At 39.0% G+C, this 21,938-nt stretch overlaps 1 protein-coding gene across 1 annotated transcript; it reads right to left on the minus strand.

Moving 5' to 3' along the window:
* Window positions 1-18,083: 18,083 nt before the first annotated feature.
* LOC149821332 (expansin-A4-like) lies at window positions 18,084-21,710 on the minus strand. Its single transcript, XM_089982548.1, has 3 exons — window positions 21,511-21,710; window positions 21,096-21,414; window positions 18,084-18,854 (listed from the first exon to the last, which is right to left on the minus strand). Exons 1-3 carry the CDS (start codon window positions 21,650-21,652, stop codon window positions 18,545-18,547), a joined length of 771 nt encoding a protein of 256 aa, XP_089838674.1. The 5' UTR covers window positions 21,653-21,710; the 3' UTR covers window positions 18,084-18,544.
* Between the last annotated feature and the right edge of the window lie 228 nt (window positions 21,711-21,938).

Consider the following 21,938-nt stretch of genomic DNA (forward strand, 5'->3'; position numbering starts at 1 on the left):
TTCTGCTTCTTCTTTTCTTTATGGTATGAGAGCCAGCGTATTGAAGATCATATTTCTTCTCTACGTTTTGCCAGGCATCAAGCAGCTCTGCCATTTCTCCCTACCCTTACCCGTCTTCCATCAACGTGTCCATTTTTGTGTCATTGAAACTAAACCCAGAAAATTTTTTACTTTAGAAGACTCAGATTCTTGCTCTAATTGAGACCCAAGACCTTCAGGGTTTTATTACGGGAGAGATCAAATCGTCGGATGAAGCTATTGAAGTTCCTCTTACCAGTGATGAAGCTACACCATCTCAGAAACGTGTCCGCCCGAGACAACTCAGTCGGCCATGGCAGCCTTGACCATTGCAGATACTCAGGATTTAGATTGGTTTGCCGACACTGAGGCATCGGCTCACATGACTGGTAATCAAGGTAAACTTCAAGACTTAAAACCCTATCGAGGAAGTGATGCTGTGATGATTTGAGATGGTAAGATTTTGAGCATTTCTCATATTGGAAAAGTTGTTGTTAGATTTAAGGATCAGCATATCCCTCTTTCTAATGTGCTTTACGCTCCCGATCTTAAGAAAGATTTAATTTTTGTTAGTCAACTCACTGAAGATTTACCTTATGATTTTGAATTTTCTGCTCTTGGGTGTTTTATAAAGGACAGGACCACAGAACGGATAATAGCTAAAGGGACTAAGAAAGGAGGCTTATACTCTATTGGAAGTGGACATTTTAGTTTCTTTTCTAACCGGTTTCAACGAGTTTCAGAAGAGGTGTGGCATCAAAGGCTTGGACATCCTCATATTGGTATAGTTCAGGATCTTGAAAAGAATAAACTTATTTCACTCTCTGTTAAAAATGATAGTTTAGTTTGTGGTATTTGTCAACTCGGCAAATCTTGTAGACTTCCTTTTGTTGATCATGATCATATAAGCATGGACATTTTTTAAAAGATTCATTGTGATTTATGGGGACCAGCACCTGTCACCTCTCACTTGGGATATAAATATTATGTTGTTTTTGTCGATGATCTAAGCTGGTTTTCATGGTTCTATCCGTTAAAGAGAAAGTCATACTTCTTTGAAAGTTTCATACATTTTCAAACTTATGTTGAAAGACAATATGAAAAGAAAATTAAAGTTTTCCAGTCAGATGGAGTCTGCAAGTTCATTAGTGAAAGATTTGCTAAGCTTCTTGCTTCGTCGGGGGTTAAACAACAATTTTTTTGTCCTTACACCCAAGCTCAAAATGGTCTTGCTGAACGAAAACATAGAAATACTGTTGAATTAGGCCTGACAATGATGTTTCACACCAATGTTCCAAAACGTTTTTGGTTTGAAGCCTTCAGTTGTTTTCCTTATTAATAGATTGCCATCTTCTTCGTTGAACATGAAATCTCCCTATTTCAAGATCAATGGTCAACAACCAGATTACTCCTTTCTTCGCACCTTTGGATGTCGTTGTTTTCCCTACTTACGGGACTATGCAAAAAATAAATTTGAGCCTAGATCGTTGCCTTGTGTTTTCTTGGGATGTAGTTCATTCTATAAAGGATATGCATGTTTCTATCCTCCAACGGGCAAAAGATACATTTCCAGACATGTGGCTTTTGATGAGCAAACTTTGCCTTATTGAGACCCTTCGCCTTTGTATTCCAATCCTTTTATTGAGTCTGATTTTTGTGCTTATGAAAATGACTGGAATGGTGAACAACAAATTGTTAAACGGGAAGAAAGATGTCCTAAGGATTCAAGTTCTCCATTTTTGGCCTCTACTCAGAATACCTTTGTTGAACAAGACAAGCCGTCATCATTGACTGCAATTAATGAAGGATCTCCAACATCTGAGGATATGGGAAGCAACCTTTTTCTTAGTCAATCTAACGTCTCAGATCCATTGGTGTCAGCCTTCAGTTCAGACATTGATCCGAATAGAGCAAGGCAAGCCGAAAATGGCCTCAGTGAAGAACCAAGAGATGTATCTCAAGAAGCTGATGTTCACACTGAAGAACCCATTCAGTCACGAACCATGGTAACAAGGGCCATGGCAGGTATATCGAAACCCAATCCCAAGTATGCTAACCTTCATGATGTCTTTCAGCATATTCCTAAAGAGCCTAAGTCTATTCATGAAGCTCTTTCTCATCCTGAATGGAAATGCGCTATGGATGAAGAAATGACGGCATTATGGTCTAACAATACTTGGGAACTTGTTGAACCATGTCACAATATGAACATTGTTGGATCAAAGTGGGTTTTTAAGACTAAGTTAAATTCTGATGGCACTCTCGATAAACTCAAGGCTCGTCTTGTAGCTAGAGGATTCTCTTAAATTGAAGGTGTTGATTTTCATGACACCTTTTCCCCTATGATAAAACCTAGTAGCATTCGTATTGTTCTTACAGTTGCTACGGTTCGCAAGTGGGAAATATGTCAACTTGACGTTAAAAATGCCTTTCTTCACGGGCCATTACATGAAGAAGTTTATATGAAGCAACCCATTGGTTATGAGGATGCTATTCATCCTGAGTACGTTTGCAAGCTTTCAAGGGCCCTCTGTGGGTTGAAACAAGCTTCACGAACTTGGTTTGCTCGTCTTAGCAGTTTTCTTCTTGACTATGGTTTTCAAGGGAGTGTCGTTGATCCATCCATGCTTGTTCATAACCATGAGACAAATATCATTGTTCTTCTTGTTTATGTTGATGACATGGTTCTTACTGGGAGTGCCTTAGTTTTGCTTGAAAATTTTATTAAAGATTTATAAAAGGAATTTTTGGAAAATGATCTTGGAAGATTGCATTATTTTCTTGGGATTGAAGTCAATTGGCAAAGTAATGGCCTTATGTTAACTCAATCTAAGTATGCCACTGATATCCTTGAGAGGGTGGACATGCTAGATTGTAAACCATGTAACACGCCCATGAGTGCCAAAATTCAGAACAAAGAAGGAGGAAAAGTTTTTGAAAATGCTACCCTATACCGAAAATTTGTTGGTTCTTTACAATATTTAACCCTTACAAAGCCAGAAATCTCCTTTGCAGTCAATTATGTCAGTCAATTTATGCATAACCCTTTTGATTGGTATTTTTAATTAGTCAAAAGGATCCTTCGTTACTTGAAAGGAGCAATAAATCTTGGGCTTCATATTGTATCTCAAAGTTCGTTGGATATCTATGCTTTCTCAAATTCCGATTGGGCAGGATGTCAAACCACTAGAAGGTCCACTTTCGGTTTTTGCACTTTTTTGGGTGCTAATTGTGTTTCATGGAGTGCTAAGAAACAAAGGACAGTGGTCAGATCAAGTGCGGAAGCAGAATATCGTGCAATGGCCTCAGCCGCTGCAGAGTTAACATGGATTCAATTTATTTTACAAAATGTGAAGGTCTGAATTATTAAAGTGCCTCTTCTCTTTTGTGACAATATCAGTGCTATCCATATGACAGCCAACCCGGTTCATCATCAACGATCTAAACATATTGATATAGATTTTCATTATGTTCGTGAAAAGGTCACTGAAGGGCAGCTTGTTGTTCGATTTGTCAGATCTGAAGCACAACTTGCAGACTTATTCACTAAGGCTCTTGGAAAAAGGGAATTTCATATGATTCGAAGCAAACTCGGCCACCATGAATCTAATCGGCTCAATTTGAGGGAGCATGAAAGAAAGGCGTGCAGTTATGCTCATTATGACAATGATAAGGTCGGTTATTTCTGTAAACATGATAGTCTTGGATCTTATCATGTTAAGAAGGTTATTCAGCAAAGACGTAAAATAAAGGAAAGAGATAAAGGAAAGAAGTCGTATATTAAGGGAAAGGTTGAGCTGTCTAAATCTGTTGTTAAGATATAGATGAGTAAATATTATCACACAAAATGTATATATATGCCTTTGGTATAATGAAATATACAGTTTGTGTGTGTTGAGCCGTGGATGTAGGTTCATACGAACTGAACCACATATATTCTTCCTCTTCTTTTCTTTAGATGATAGTGGCAACATAATGGCCTTATTCTGATTTTTTTTAAAGCATGTTACCACCGTTCCATTCCCCCCTCCCCCGTTCTAGGAGGGTGGAACAGTGTTTCATTGTTCCTTGAATGCACACGTCTGCTGCGATATGCAGAATGTGCAATCAAACGCACCTTAAAGCCTCGTCCATCATTACTCAAGTACACACACACACACACACACTATATATATATATATATATATATATATATATATAGATATATATATATATATATATATATATATATATACATATGAATGAAAACTTGCCCATAAAAAACATGTCAAACATACCCACTAGTGGTGCAATTGCAACTTTTGGCAAAGATTTTGGTCAATTTCAGCAAAATTCAGGCAAATTAAGTATTTTTTGACCTACTACACATCAAGATCTTTCCAACGATGTTCTCGGATTGGTGATCGAAGATATTTTGCGATGCGACCTATTTTATCATGTCGGAGCCCTACATAGTTGCAAAGATCTAGTTTTTTGCCAACTTTGTTGTTAGTTTTCGATATTGTCTGAAAACCTCTGGTGATGCATCAACTATCTTTTGCATCCCTACCATGCCAGAACCTCATGGCACTCATCCAGTCAATCGAAATACTATTCCGAAGACCCCACGAAGTGGTGCATTTGATCACATGTAAGTTCAGGTTTTAGCAGGTAGTTACAGATATCTGGTTTTTTGGTCGACTTTGTCACCATTTTTCATCGTCATCTCGCAACATAATTGCCTTATTGTTTCTTTCTTTTTTAAATGTGTTACCACAGTTCTATTCCCACCTCCCCCCATTCTAGGAGGGGTGGAATAGTGTTTCACCATTCCTTGAATGCAGTGTTTTGCACGTCTGCTGCGATATGCAGAATGTGCAATCAAACGCACCTTAAAGCCTCGTTCGTCATTATATAAATATATACCTGCCCACTAAAAAACATGTCAAACGTACCCATAGTGGTGCAGTTGAAACTTTTGGCAAAGACTTTGGTCAATTCCAGTAGAATTGACCAAAATCTTTGGTGTACTACACATCAAGATCTTTCCAACGATATTCTCAGATCGACGATCACAGATATTTTGCGATGTGACCTATTTTATTGTGCCAACTTTGTTGTCAGTTTTCGACATCGTCTGAAAACCTCTGGTAATGCATCAACTATCTTATGTATCTCTACCACACTCTGAGCCCATAACCTCATGACACTCATCCAGTCAACCAAAATACTATTCAGAAGACCACTACATACCTACATTTGATATGATTGTTGATCCTTTAACAAAGGGTATATCAGAGAAAATGTTTTCAAAACATGTATCCTGTATAAAATTAATATATGTCTAATATAGACTTATGTTGGATGAGAAACTCAAATATATAACTCATTCCAGGATATTGATGCAAGGAAAATACTTCAATAGTGGGAGGCCAAATCCTGCATCTAGTTTTTTTGTTTCACATAGTCAAGTGAAATATGTTAGTAATCGTGGCCATATTTCACGGAGACCTTTCACCCGTTAAAGAGAGAGGAGAGCCCAATCTTCCTTTGACAGATGAAACTGCCCTGAATCAAGGCCTTATCCAAAATGATTTCCTCATTCTGGATAAGCTCCACGTGAAACAGATATCAGTTGCTGGGGTAAACGGCTACCCAAAGGGAGGTAAACTCCCAGAAACCCTTCTCTATATATAGGAGGAGGGATTACTCACCAGATACTGTGAAGCGTGAGTAGAAACTCCTTTTGAAGTAGGCCGTTTACATAAACCGATCTCAATCTTCTGTTATCTTCTTGATATCGATCCATCACTTTCATCGAGAACCGGGTCACTTTTGTATCTTGATCATGTGTTTTTGATGAAAAACAATGATATTAGGAGCCTCAAAATTTGACAAAGATTTTAGACCATTGATTTTTTGAACCTTATGAAAACCTACCCATGTGTCAGAATTGAACACTTCAAGAGCCGATCCCTATAAAATCAAGTACATAAATCACATATGCATGGTCAGAATTTAAAAAAAAAAACTGAAAAACTCATTTAGTACATTTCATTTAGTATATTTCATTTACCACAAACCCATTACTCTAGGATATATATATATATATATATATATATATATATATATATATATATATATATATATATATATATATATATATATATTTATATATATATATATAGATGCACGCTTTTATGGTGGTACTTACATTGTGACAACATATTGATGACAAGTAGTTTTTCCCTATGTGAAAGACACACAAATGAGAGGTTTGTTCATCCTGTTCAATTCAGTCAGCTCACATGGGACTACCGTATAAAATCCAGCTTTAATGTTACTTGCTTTTTCCAAATTCTTTCTGTTAACTACTGACAATATAATGGAAGTTATTACTCATGATTTTCTGAATGTGTGCTAGGCTTCACAAGTAACATATCAATCTAGCTCTAGCCATCTATTAGATGCTAATACCAAGGTTGCTTGAATCATGCCGGATCGTACGATATTGTTTGTTACTTTTGAGGTTTATGACATGATACACACTCGTATCATGATGCGAGTGTGTATTATACCCATATCAGGTATATCATATGATATACTTTTGTATCTTGTAGTATCATATGATACAAAGCATATCGTACGATATGCGTCAGTGACGCACTTAAAAATGACTCAAAACAGAATTTTTTGTTTTAGGTTTAAAAGGCTTCTTGAGATTCGAGATCTTCAGTTAAAATAAAAAATCTTTATTATGAGTAAAATCATAAAGCTACTCTCAAAAAATTTTATCGCGAAATTGGATCTGCGAAGATTAAAAATTTATATCAAGGTAGAAATCAAGTTTCACACTCCAACAAAGATAGCATAAGATGATCTGGCATGACAATGACGCACTCAAGTAATGAGTAGAAACCAATTGAAAATTGAGTGCAATTATTATCATAATATTTTTGTTTATGTAATATGAAAGTATGAGTCTATATTCTTAATTTCAAGATATTTAATATTTTGCGTTGTTCTTGTGAGATATGCATGCAATATTATCTATGATTTTGTTTTAGTTGATGTTTGATGATGTATTATGGGGCTTCTAGAGACATAAATGCTTCATATGTGATTTTATTATTGTATTTTATGTCATTCATCATTGTTTCATGTGATATGATTTTTTTTTGCTATTTTTTTATTTTTCTTGATTTTTTGGATTTTTTTAGAAATTCTTTATTAAAAATTTACGATACGATATAGTGTTTCGATGAGCCCGATACATGTAACAATACGATACTTACAACTTTGGCTGATACAGACAATGTGGTAAATATTATTGATGTGAAGATTCAAAGTTGATGAATTCACTGGTAAGACATGTATAACTATTCTATGAGTTTTTTGAGTATCTGATCTTTCAACTGATAACAGACAATTGAACTGTATGACCCTACGGCCAGTTGATGATGAAAGAAAGGCGTGCAATTATGCTCATTATGATAATGATAAGGTCGGTTATTTCTGTAAACACGATAGTCTTGGATTTTATCATGTTAAGAAGGTTGTTCAACAGAATCGTAAAATAAAGGAAAGAGATAAAGGAAAGAAGTCGTATATTAAGGGAAAGGTTGAGCTGTCAAAATCTGTTGTTAAGATATAGATGAGTACAAATTATCACACAGAATGTATATATATGCCTTTGGTATAATGAAATATACAGTTTGTGTGTTGAGTCGTGGATGTAGGTTCATACGAACCGAACCACGTATATTCTGCTTCTTCTTTTCTTTATGGTATGAGAGCCAGCGTATTGAAGATCATATTCCTTCTCTACGTTTTGCCAGGCATCAAGCAGCTCTGCCATTTCTCCCTACCTTTACCCGTCTTCCATCAACGTGTCCATTTTTGTGTCATTAAAACTAAACCCAGAAAATTTTTTACTTTGAAAGACTCAGATTCTTGCTCTCATTGAGAGCCAAGACCTTCAGGGTTTTATTACGGGAGAGATCAAATCGCCGGATGAAGCTATTGAAGTTCCTCTTACCAGTGATGAAGCTACACCATCTCAGAAACGTGTCCGCTCGAGACAACTCAGTCGACCATGGCAGCCTTGACCATTGCAGATACTCAGGATTTAGATTGGTTTGCCGACACTAGGGCATTGGCTCACATGACTGGTAATCAAGGTAAACTTCAAGACTTAAAACCCTATCGAGGAAGTGATGTTGTCGCAAGCTCATTGGCGAAAAAAGCCTCGGTCTCCCTTGCCTACCAGACATAGCTTCCATCTGACCTCAAAGAACGGGTACTATAGTTTTTCAAACTCATGATACCCGCTTTAACTTGGAGACATTCATGAGTTTCCCCTACCAATGGTTAGGGGTGGGAAACAGGCCAGCTTGAACTGCTGATGTGCCGGGATGATTAGGCTGTAGAGTGGGCCTAGCCCAGTTCAAGCGGGCCCGTTGGCAACTACTTGGCCCGAAGCAGTCCATTAGGCATGTGGGCCATTTTGGGTCGGGTTGGCTTGTGTCGACCCGCTTCCTACCAGGTAGGGTTTGGCCAGAAGCCCGGTTTAGGCTGAGCTTGGGTCAAATTTACAAGCCCATGTCCAACCCATGGCAGGCAGGTCCACAGGCAATCCGGCTCATTGCCCATGGGCACCTTATTAAGTCCATATCCGAGAATTGTGTGTTGGATTTTAATAAGGTGCTCATGCTCTAGATGAATGACATGAAGAACATCTTGAATAAACAGCTCAGCGCAATCACCTAAGTGTGTTTAGGTGACACTAGCCGATCACATGACAGCATTGCATAGGGCACACATGGATGTGATTGGCCAATCACATGCGTGGCAATTAGGGCAGGGAAACAAACACAGCTCTCTCATGGCTCGACTCATGTTTGGCTTATAAAGAGCTCGTTCAAACTCATAAAATAGGCTTGGCAAGTTGAATGTGAACAATATGTACTCAACTCGGCTAGACTCGCATAAGCTCATCAGGTATTAAAAAGTATATTTTAGACATATTTTATATGTATTTTTTTGTAATCTTATTTCTTTCAACTCTAAACCAATGTAATTTTTCTATAAACAAGTTAGCTCGAATACCCTTGTTTAACTCAAACTCATTATAAGCTTGAACTCGGCTTTGCTTGCCACAAGAATGACCCAAGCTTGAACACTTCATGCTCGAGTTGTTCAATTCTTTTACCCACCTCAGGCAATTCATGAATCATGAGACACGACACAAAGTTTGGGTCCCTTGGATGTCGTTCATCTACTAGATAAATGGTAACCCATCATCATTACATGCCAACCTACCCTCAGGGGCAGTTCAAGAGAAGTTGAGGCCTTAGGCATATTTCATTAGAGTCCCATATTTCTTAATATTTTTTTTAGTTGGGCATTCAGCATTTGCCATGTTTCATTGGAGACCCTCAGCTTGTCAAATATAAGCCTTATATATTTTTTTTCATTTTGAGGTTCTAAGCTGTGGCTTCAAAATATCAAAGAGGTCAGCTGGGGCTCTCTGCTTACACTAATATAGCGAAGCAGGTTATATATGTTTCCCCCGAAACACATGCAGGTGCGTGTTCTCGAGTCTGAATAAGTGTAACGTATGTAAGCACGTGGGGCTCGTTTTCCTGTGTCAGCATCACTTAGCATCGGAGTCCAGTGCATTTGCAAAGACTTAAGTACCTTTTCTCGCACTTTTGCAACTTTTAGCTGCTTGTCTAACAAAAGTAGGATAATATAGGATATTGGGCACTGTCAACAATCAAATATCCCATTTTACCCGAAGCTTCTGGGTAAATGTGTGCGACAAAACACCACATGGTACGTTTATGTTGGTACTTTTGATTAAGGCCTTTTATGATAACATTGATATCTTGGGCTTGTGAACAAAGCAATCATGTCGCCAGCCGTTAGATAATTGAGCAACACAATGTGCACGCCAGGCGAGCTTTTGTCCCTGCCAATCATGCACCTAGATCCAACAAACCCCAGTCTAGAGAGAGAGAGAGCAATATGTTTCTAAAATCGAAACCTAGACAGAGAGAGATATCATTTATCTACTTTTTCCTTTTTAGATAATTTTTCCTGAATTTTTTATTTTTCTAGATTTTTTATGTTCTTTGGAATTTTCCGAAAAAAATAAGTTTTTTAAAGAAAAACTATTCAATCCAGTCGGTTTCAGGACAATTTTCTGAATCATTTTTGAAAAGTGATTCAGCTCAGAAACCGATTCTGAATTTTTTGAAGGAATTTTATTTTTTTAAGGAATTGAGAGAGAGAGAGAGAGAGAGAAACATTCTTACTTTTGCTAGTAGGCATTGGTGGTGCATGTAGGCACTAGTGTTGCTAGTCTGTAGCTTGAGTGGTGCATTCAGGATACAAAGGGTTGGATTGGGCAGGGGACCCGATAAGGCACATTGGGTCAAGGCTGTGGAGCCAGGGGAATTCTCCCCAATCAACCAATGTTGTCAGAAACGCGGGATCGAAACGGTTTCAGATGAATCGACCGATACCAATTCTGAACTGAATCAAGGTGAATCAGCCTTGAATTGGCTAACTTTTAACCAGCAGATGATGTGTCAAAAATTATTAAAATAATATCAAAATATTGCAAATAATAAAAAACTATTTTTAGCAAATTTTTTATTTATTTGAAAATCTAAATTGGGTCAGTTGCAAACCGATTTTTTCACCGATACGATCTGAATCTGCCGATTCGCAACGATACTGACAACATTTCAATCAGCTGCAAGTTAAAGTTCAGGAGCAGGGTATTGGTCCTATTGGAGGAAGAGAATGGGGGAACATATGAAAGCATTGGGTCAAAATCCCTATTATGAGGCTGTGACCAAGTTGGGAAAAGGCAAGAATTGGGTACCCACCTACCCTCTTTTCCTTGGTTGATACTCATTCCTCCAGCAAATGGAGGCAAAATGGGTCTACAAATGGACTTGGTGCTGATTGGGTACAGTGGTGTGCAAGGTATAAATAAACTGAACCTCCAATGCAGAACCTCATAGGGCATCCCTCAAAGCCAAATCATATGTAAAAGTAGCATTGGATCAGACTCTGCCATGCCCACTTACCCTTTTGGAGACAATTGAACAGAGATGGACTTTTTGTCTATGAATCTGATATTGCAGTTCTAATGCCTGAATTCTTTACTAGATGGGCCTGTCAATGTAGGCCTGAATGTTTTGTTAAAGTGGTAACCAAGTCTGACACTTGCTGACTGCCCTTGGCTCGCCTGACTGTGTTGGACCCTTCATGGACACATCCAAACTGCCTGTGGAGCTATGCCACAAAGACACGAGCACGATCCGGCATGGCGGACACGTGACACTAGTACGACACACAAGGTTGAAAACTTCTTTAATGTACCCCTTGTGTCTGTGGAGCTACGTCGCAAAGAGACGGGTATGATCCGCGACGCTAGTATGGTGTACAAATTTGAAAACTTTTTTAAGGAAAAATATTTGCTACTAATGAGCTAGAAATCATAGGTGCAAGTTGTATCAACTTAATCTATCCATATATATAGATGTCTGCTAAGGATTAGAACTTGGATGGTGCTTTTTATTGCGTAAAAATATGATCTTTTGAGTTATGAAATTTTGGCACATTGTGGGCAGTTGATTTTTGGACCCATTTAAAAACCTAATTACTTGTCATAATCACATGATTCAAAACAATTCCTGCTAAACAAACCATGTAGATCACATATGTAACATTTTATCTACAAAAAATTAAAAATATTTGAAGAAAAAAGTGATTTCTACTCATTAGTTTCATACCTTCATTAGTAGCCAATATTTACCCCTTTTTTAATGTGCTCCTTGTATCAATGAAAAATGCATAAGAATGTTGTGTCCATTTGTCAACAATACATGTTGAAAGACTTGACATTATATGCAGCATCGCTGCAAGGTGGGCATGCAGCTACCTGCCTGACAACCATCTATCTTAGCATTTCTTGAGATGGATGCATTGTCTATCTCGAGAAATGTTGAGATGGGTGGTCAGCAGCAGTGGAGCCTCATGCCAAGCATGCAATGCTGCTGCATAAAAAATGGCATGTTAAAATCATGTTACTTGATCAAACTCCAACCAACTCAGTGCAGTACTGTTCCATTTTTTCACTTAATTTTGTGATGTATTATCAATGAGCCAAGTCTTACCAATGAGCCGTGTTTCGCGATGTCCTATATGGCCATGAGTCTTCATAAGAGAGCCCTGTTATACGACATCTTAGATCGTGTTTCGACTTGTCTAAGCTGGGTTACAACAAAATGACCTACGATTAGCACTGACCCTATCACTATTTTCTACTGTCAAGCATTACATGTTTCGACTCGACCCAGCCGAGCAGACTCACGACCAAGTTCAACTCTGAGCCATGTGAACTAGTTGGCTCATACTTGAGCCAGCCAAGAGAGTCCCAGTCAACAGTTGTCCTACGTCTTAATGCTGTTACTGCTCATGTTTCCTAAACTTCAAATGGATCGCATCTCATTTCTCAATGCCACTATTGTATCATATTTGTTGTACTAAAATCAACCACACACACACACACACACCAAAAATCACCAACTGCACATTGGCTTCTGTTTGGTAAAACCCCTACACCCAGCTCCCTTCTTGCAGCAAGGGATGCCACCTATGGATTTGGAACTTATGACCTAAGGCTACGTTGATTTACCATGAACTACCACAAAAAAAAATACTGTTCAAATTTTGAAAGCAAGTACCCGAGTTAGGTTTTTCTCTCTATAGTTTATAATCACTAGCATATACTGTTTTGAGAGCAGTGCAAGATATCGTCCTCATCATTATTGTTATTTAATTAAATTTTATTGTGTACCATTGAAGTTAAAAGTCATTTCTGTATATTTCTGTTTCCTAGCCAATTTGAACACACACACACAGAGAGAGAGAGAGAGAGCAATCAAATTTTGTAGACTATCCAAGCAAATAATTCAAAGGGTATGGGAATTAAGAGACAGAAATGTTTCAAACATTTGGACCATGGAATAATTCAAACATGAAATGGAGTGTATATATACCATCAAGCAGTCTTCTTTGGTCACGGGTCAGGGTAACTATACCACAGTCACAGATCTCGTTATTGGGATTTGATAATTTTAAAAAAAATTGTTTTTTTTTTTAGAAAAGGTCCCGGGAAAAAGTCTGTTTAAATTTGAAAATAAACAAGTGAATATGAAAAATATAGAAAATATTAAAAATATAAACATCACATTAATAACAGCAGGATAAAAACATGATACTTTCAAATTAAGTGATATTTTGAATATATTACATTTTTTTAAGGTTGAATTGGTTTTTGTAAATCTCTCAATAAAATCACGTGATTCTCGAAAATCCCTTCATATTTGTGAAATTTTCAAAAATATCACGTTATAATGCTAAGGATGTCAACAGGTTGGATGTAACCCGACATCCCACCCGAATCCAATTAAACCAGACTTGGTAATACCTAGATCTGACTTGAGTCCGACCCATTTATACATTCCCAGGTTTGACCCGAACCTGACCTGTAACAAACCCTATAGGGTCAGGGTTTGGTGATAAATAAGAAGGCCCCATTAGAATCTAGGTTGGACCTGAAGGGTCCGATTAATATATGGAGCCTGGCATAGTTTGTGAAATTTCATACCAGATCCGGGTCCGACCTGAGTTCCAATTAAGATCCGCAAATTTTCAATGTAAAATGATAAGAGAAAACATTATTTTATCAGGTATGGTCCGAGTCTAGTTCATGTAATCCTTATAAGATCCATGTATGGCTTTATGGGAGATCTGATTAGACTGTGGTACCCAGCCGGTACCATCATCCCAAATCAGATTTGGGTCTGATTCCACCTGGGTCCAAACCAACTCGACCAGATTGACACCCCTAACCAATGTTGTCAGTATCGCTAAAATGGTTCAGCCAACGATTCAGGTGAATCGGCAGATACCGATTCTGAAGTGAATCTTTCTGAATCGACTAAAAATTAATTAAAAAAATATTTCATGTCAATCAGAACGTGACACATTAAAACCATTAAAATAATATTAAAAATATTAAAAAAACAATTTTACCCATTTTTTACATTTATTAAAAAATAGCCGATTCAGGTTAGTATGGTATCGATTTTTTGCCGATACCCACCGATACTGACAACATTGCCCCTAACCACCACCACCACCACCACCACCACAAGGCTGTCAGTCACTTGGGGGTAAGCGACAAAAGCTGCCATCCCACGGGATTTCTACGCGGTATTTCCCTCATTCTTCCCCCTACTATCTTTGAACAAAATTTTGTCCAAACCGCGTGAAATTTTGGATTGCACAAAAGAGAGAGAGAGAGAGGGGGGTATTGATGAATTTATTCATGAGCACAAGGGAACTTCATTTTTTCACTATTGTATATATTTTGAAATTTTAACCGTACAAGTGCGATTTACATAGTCAAAATAGTAGAGACCGGCTTTTTTAATCATCTCACTTAAGACACTTAAGATGGTGTTTTAAGGGCTGAAAAAGCAAAGGTTTTATATAATTTTTTACTCGACAACATAAAATTATATTTATTTATTTTTTTCGTTGGAACCGGTTCTTACTAAATAGAATATGCCAGACACATTCTTATTGTCAAATTGCCGAAAATAGTGTCTAATATTGATGCACTCAGTGTGTGCACCACTAAACAGAGCACACCTCTCTCTCTCTCTCTCTCTCTCTCTCTCTCTCTCTCTCTCTTGTATATTCCAGACACATTCTTATTGTCAAATTGCCGAAAATAGTGTCTAATATTGATGCACTCAGTGTGTGCACTACTAAACAGAGCACACCTCTCTCTCTCTCTCTCTCTCTCTCTCTCTCTCTCTTGTATATTCCAGACACATTCTTATTGTCAAATTGCCGAAAATAGTGTCTAATATTGATGCACTCAGTGTGTGCACTACTAAACAGAGCACACCTCTCTCTCTCTCTCTCTTGTATATTCCAGACACATTCTTATTGTCAAATTGCCGAAAATAGTGTCTAATATTGATGCACTCAGTGTGTGCACTACTAAACAGAGCACACCTCTCTCTCTCTCTCTCTCTCTCTCTCTCTCTCTCTCTCTCTCTTGTATATTCCAGACACATTCCTATTGTCAAATTGCCGAAAATAGTGTCTACTATTGATGCACTCAGTGTGTGCACTACTAAACAGAGCACACCTCTCTCTCTCTCTCTCTCTCTCTCTCTCTCTCTCTCTCTCTCTCTCTTGTATATATAGGAGAGAGAGCATATATATATATATATATATATGAGAGAGAGACAGTATATATATGCCAGACACATCCTTATTGTCAAATTGCTGGAAAATAGTGTCTAATATTGATCCACTCAGTGTGCACAACTAAACAGAGCAGACCTACCCTTCTCTCTCTCTCTCTCTCTCTCTCTCTCTCTCTCTCTCTCTCAGAGTTAAGGCATGATTTATGGAATTTTGAAAGCAGGAATGTGGCAAGGGGGGGGGGGAAGTGGACAACATCCCCTCCTGTTGCAGCCTTAATTGCTCCTCTTTACGTTTTTTGAGGGTCATTTAAGAGGCGTTAACGTTTTGTTACTTGAGCAAGAGGGCAGTTGAGTGCGACCCGTCTCATGGTACCCATCATCCATAACGAACAAACACTGTTTTGCTTGCTTCTTTCTTTATAAGGATTCCACCCCACTTTCCTTTGCTAAATTTAGGCCTTTTTGTAAACAGTTGCCCTAGGGTTAGGGTTAGGGTTAGGGTTAGGGTTAGGGTTTAGGTCCAAGGAAGTCAACTGGGGTTGTGGCAAATATTGATATTCACGAATATGCCACAAAGAACCTAATTCCAAGAAGATTACCCAATTGGTGAAAATTGAAAAAGTGTGGCCCACTTGTCATGGTGGACTACATCACTATCTTAAAAATAAAACCAAAGGATGTTGTTAGGGTACTGTTTAGGGGCTACCTTAAAAATACAAAACCTACTAAATGAAATATAATAGTGGATTTCTGGTATTTTTTTAAAATTCTGACCCCATATATGTGTTCAACATGATTGATTAGTAGAAATCAAAACTTGGATCAGGCATTTTGGATGAAAAAAATGGTATTTGGAGCCTCGAAAATTTATGAAAATTGTAGGTTGTTGATTTTTGAAACCTTATAAAAACCTATTCATGCATCGGAATCAAATATTTCAAGAATTGATTCCTATAAAAACTATCATATAAATCACATTGAAAAAATACTAGAAATTCATAAAAATCAAATAGCATGTTTCATTTTGTAAGTTTTGTATTTTGTAGGTTACAATTTGCCAAGTTGGGAGAGTTTGGCTTTTGGGCCATGAGTCACTAAAAAGATGTAAAGTCTAAAACTCTTGCAACATCTATTGCTTAATGTCTAAGCCTAGCAAGGCTCTCTCTGGAGACAAGGGTTAAGCCCACAGAGTTTTACGCTGCCAAGACAATGACAGTAAGTATGACAGGCAAAGCCAGCGCGACTAGGGCTCGGATCCTGGGGATGGTTTCTCTGTGTATATAACCCAAGTACTTTTTGATTACTTGAGCTGGATTAGCTTGACACAGACTCAACAAATACTTAGTCAATTAGTGTTGTTTTAAGTATGTTGTACCATTGAGTTATGGCCCAACTCACTTGTACCTTTCTAGAATGCAAGCCTTTCCTACGCTACTACCCAATCTTTTATTCCCCATAGGGTTGCTGGTAAGGCGGGAAGAATACCAATAATAAAGCAGAGAAGGTGAGAGTTTTGTCAATTCTCAAAAGAATCTAACGCGGGAAAAGAGTTGGGCAACTTGAATGAAAAGCGTGTTCAACCTGTCCAATCGCCTACAACAGAAAAAGACCAAAAAAGAAAGAGAATATACAATCTACCGCGTTGGAGTGAAACCCCTTGTTACGGTAAAGCAAGCTCCCTAAACTGCCACACAAAGAGAGGAAGATCAGACTGCAACAGTTATAAATCCAAAACAGGATTCAAACATCCGTCATCAATGTTACAGGTATCGGTATCGGCCCTGAATCGTCGCGCCCAGTGGCGGATTCAGGATTTTGCTTAATGGGGGCAAAAGAATTTTGGTTTCTAGTATTTAAAATTTTCAAAACTTTTCAAATTGGGGGCATTACTGGGTTGAAATTTTTCAAAAAAAAATTGCGTAAAAGGGGTGGCAAAAAAGTTTGGTTTCTAATATTTAAAAATTTCAAAACTTTTCAGAGGGGCACATCACTTGGTTGGTTGAAAATTTTCTAAAAATTTAAAAAAAAAAAAAACTTAAAGGGAAACATTCAGGCACATTTGCTTTGGTTACAGGTGCCATGAACAACAAAAATTGAGAATCCAAAATCTGTGATTGTTGGTAGCCAAGGTCAGCCTTGTGAGAAACTCTTGCAGGATTCAAGCAAGAAGCATTTTTAGTGACACTAACAATCACAACTTACACTTTCTCATGTTTCATTGAATTTGATAAAGCCTCGTGATTGTGATTTGCAATCTCAGGAAGCCAAGGAAATCAAAGAATCGCTCACAAAAGTGCCCGAAATGTTGCATTCAAACTTTTCCGAGGAACACCATCAGAGGTTCCTTGAATGTTCATCTTAGAAACGAACACCATCCATCAAAACAATGAACAAGCCCATTGCGTGCCATTCATTTTAAACCATTATGACATCGGAAAAAGTGTGGAGCTCATCCAAGTGACAGGCATCCCATTCATACAAGTTTTGGATGCCGTTCATCTTGAGATCAACAGCATCAAGAGGGTCTAAACACCATCACAGCACACTCCGACCCTATCCCATCTGATCATTTCCTCAGCAAACGAGGTCCCAATTCTTTGCCATGTGAAGTTTGGCCTATAATTAATTAAACTAGGTTAAGCAAGTCAAACACGGTATAGTCTGAGACAATGAGGCTCATGCTAAGTCGTGAGCATTCTCAATAATGAGCTCGCACATGAGAACGAAGACACAACCATAAAACGAAGGCAAAAAAAGATCAACAGAAACACCAAATGTCACCAAGCTAACATGCACCAAATGTTCGATTAATCACCATAGTATATATATATATATATATATATATATATATATACTTGACATATATAATCATCACCATCATAATAGAGCATAAAACACTATTCTATAAGACACAATCCCTTAAAGAAAACTTCGCCGGTGAGTGCTGCGGGCTACGTGATTTCGCAGCCACTTCAGCTTCACTTGACTTCAACACTACTATCACAAACACTTTCCACTGAAACCATTCCCCCTCTCTAACAAAATCCAATCCTTTCACTTTCACTTTCACTATTTTTCTTGTCTAAAAAACACTAGAATATCAAGCACCATATAAAAAAGAAGGTACCATTTTTTTTCTTTTTCTTTTTCCTTACCAGCCCCTCTTTCTCTCTCTCTCTCTCTAGGCATATTTTTCTCTCCCTAAAAAGAGGGGAACCCGGGTAAGGGCCCTAAACTGGTCAGACCCTGAAGTTCTTGCCGACGAAGGTCTGGCCGAACTGCCAATTGGCTGGGACGATGTTCCAGGAGGTGGAGGTCCTGCGGTCGCTGCCGGTGACCCTAAAGGAGAGGGACTGCCCCACAAGGACTGCATTGGACTGCCAGTTCTGGCCCCAGTTCCGGCTCATGGGCATCCACCCACTGTTGGAGCCCTTCACGCTGACCCTGATGACGTCCCCTGCCCCGGCCACGTTGGTTATCAGCACCAGGTTGAAGTAGCGGAACCCGTTGATGGTGAACCTGATCCCTCCCGTCTTCCGGCACGGCACCCTGACAGTTATCATCCACCACCACCACAGTCATCAAACAAATAAATGACCATGAACAATTACATAAACAAACAAGACGGTTTTTAAGCAGCCTAAACAACGATCATAGGCATGTAGGGTAAGCCAGAAAAACCAGGTCTTTGTGCAGGATGCAGTTTATATAAACAGTCCATATAATATTGTAATAAGATCAGCAGCAACAGTAAAAAATTAGCACAATGCACGTAAAAATTCTTAAAAGAAGATAAAGTAATAGTTGCAGTTGAGAAATATATATATATATATATAGAGAGAGAGAGAGAGAGAGAGTCTAAGAGAGAGTAATCGATTAGAGCTAAACCCATTTGGTGCTAAATGGTTTTCCAGGCTTCTCCCGTGCTTTTTATGCGGTTCCAGCCCTATAAATGTGTTGGGCATGATCGATTTACTAAGAATCCACACCTGAATCATGTGTTTTGGAAGAAAAAATGATGTCTTGGGCCTAAAAATTTTACAAAGATTTTGGACCTTTGATTTTTCAAACTTTATAAAAAACTCACCCATGTGTTGAAATCAAAGCCTTGAAGAGCTGATTCCTACAAAATCAAGTGCATACATCATATCTGTACAGTTAGAATTTAAAAATACAATGAAAAAAAACCCAAAAAAACCTATTTAGCACACGGTTTAGCACCTACCCATTACTCAATATATAGGGTAATACATCAGTGCCAAATAAAATATAATAAATAGGTTTTGCTTTTTTTTTTTTTGCGGTTCTCACCATGTAAATGTGTTATATGCATGATCAATTTGCTAGGAACCCATACCTAAGAGTCAGAGTGAGGAGTGATTTTACAGAACTTTGGGTTAGGTGAAAGTTGAAATGTGAAAATCTCTTATTATTCATGAGCTTTTCCAGTGGATCTAATCCTATAGATGTGATCTACATGATCCAGTTATTGGGGATCGACTTTCAATCACCTGATTCTAAGGAATGTCCAAGTTTTTTGTTGCTTATTCAAAAATCGTTGGTTGTAAATGCACTAGGTTTGCATGATTTAAAAAATTAATCACCTCTAAAAAAACATGATTTAAAAGCCCAATCTTAACAAAACAACCACACTGACCACTCATTGATTTCGTAAGCACATCTGCACCATAGACCTTGCCGATTGTATTTACATTATATGCAGCATCGTTGCATGGTGGGCATGCAGCGACCTGTTTGACAGACACCCATCTTGACATTCCTCGAGATGTGTGGTTACATAAAGTAGATCATAATTTCGCGGATTTATCGGCAGAAAATCGGCATTGTAATAAAAGTTCAGTTGGAAGCTCGAAGACTTTAGAAACCTCAAGGGAAATATTAAAATATATTCTTATGACAAAAAATATTAAAATATGTTAAAAAAAGATTCACATCGTTAGAAAACAAAACTCCATAGAAAAAGCAAAGACATTCCCGTACGTACATACAATATCTGCACGCACACAACACACTTCGTGAAGCACTAAAATAGACTCCTCGACGGTCATATTCCGGCGAAAAATCCGGCCAACACCATCGAGAAAGAAGATTACTACAAAAAATATAAACAAACTCCAACATAGAAGAAAAAGTAACAAAAACTCATCCCAAGAACCATCAAAACAAAGAACCCTGCTTCATTTTCCGAAGAGAATCTTACCGGAAACCGAAACCCCACCTCTTACTCCGGCGACGTCGAAACAGGGGAGCGTTCTTTCTCAAAGCTCGTTATCACAGCACTCTTTCACACCAAACCGTAGGATCCAACATGAAGTATCGACTCTCACAAACATTACACCAAAAACCCACCTCTCAAAGGCCGTCCAAATCTCCAGCAACAAACAGGGTACAGCGAGTGCCCAACCCAACCAAACCCACAATAAAACAAAAATCCATCTCTCAAATTCCGGCAACATCTCCGAGAACAAAACAGGAAGGCGATATCCCAAATCCAGGCCACATTACACCAAAAACCCAACTCCCAGAATCCGGCAAAAACTCTGGGAACAAAACAGGGGACCGCGAGCTCCCCAATCCAACCACACAGTACCCAAAAACCCACGTCGCATTCCGGCAACTTTTCCAGCAAAAACCCAAAACAACACTGGGAATTCCGGCGACAAATCAAACCAAGAACTCAAAGAAACCACAACAGGGGACCGAGCATGACAACCCGTGAAAGACGGACATTATGAAAACGAAGAGACGGGAGATGTCGGGAAATCGAACCTCCGGTATGCGACGGGGACAATGCCGGCGTGGTACTCCGCGATCTTGAGGAACATGGGCATGGCGAGGTCGAAGTGGGGTCGGGGAGGGTTGCACCACCCGCCGTTGTCGCTCGGGAGCGCGTAGTTCGGCGGGCAGAAGTTGGTAGCCGTGATAAAGATCGACGGGCTGCCGGAGTGGCACCACTGCGGGTCGTCGGCGCACTTGATCTCGAAGCAGGCGCCGCAGCTCAGCCCGTCGTTGAACAGCGCAGTGCTGAGCGCCGCCGTCTCTACGCCGTAGCCCTGGCTATAGAGGTTGCCGAAGCCGCACGCCCCGCCTGAGCCATGCACAACGAAAATAACGCGTTTTTAGCAAGTTGTTAACGGGTTTATAAAGGAAGGAGTTTCTTTTTTTTAACGGGGGAGTGGATTACCCATGGTGCCGGAAGCGTCGCTGCCACCGTAGAAGGTGGCGTGGGCGTTCTGCCACTGGCCGCCGGTGTAGACGCCGGGGATCCTGGCCTCGACGGAGGTGGAGAGGAGGAGGAGGAAGAGGGAGGCGAGAAGGGTCATCATTTTAAATATCGTGTTTTTAACGTGAAAAACGCTCGGTTAGGGTTTGGTTGAGGGAAGGGGAGTGAGGGAGTTTGGGGCGGTAGGGTGGAACGGAAGGGGAGTACTTATGGGCTCAGGAGGAGGGATAGAATGGGAAATAAGAAAAAACGTGGCAAATTCGTAATTAAGTGGGAATCAAACCTCATGCAAGAAAGTGAATCGAGATCTTGACTGAAATAGCCTTATCTAACGCCTTCTTTACCGTGTTGCCATATACAGGAACCGTAGGACAAGTTCGTAAATTCGT

Source organism: Nuphar pumila, chromosome 12, assembly GCF_984573655.1.
Source record: "Nuphar pumila chromosome 12, dmNupPumi1.hap1.1, whole genome shotgun sequence".
Lineage (NCBI taxonomy): Eukaryota > Viridiplantae > Streptophyta > Magnoliopsida > Nymphaeales > Nymphaeaceae > Nuphar > Nuphar pumila.

Excerpts from the sequence above, each read along its gene's own strand:
- LOC149821332 (XM_089982548.1), bottom strand. The coding sequence starts at position 21,652 with ATGATGACCCTTCTCGCCTCCCTCTTCCTCCTCCTCCTCTCCACCTCC. Across the intron at positions 21,415-21,510 it reads CGACGCTTCCGGCACCATGG|GCGGGGCGTGCGGCTTCGGC; the intron begins GTAATCCACTCC and ends TGCATGGCTCAG. Across the intron at positions 18,855-21,095 it reads GTCCCCGTCGCATACCGGAG|GGTGCCGTGCCGGAAGACGG; the intron begins GTTCGATTTCCC and ends GATAACTGTCAG.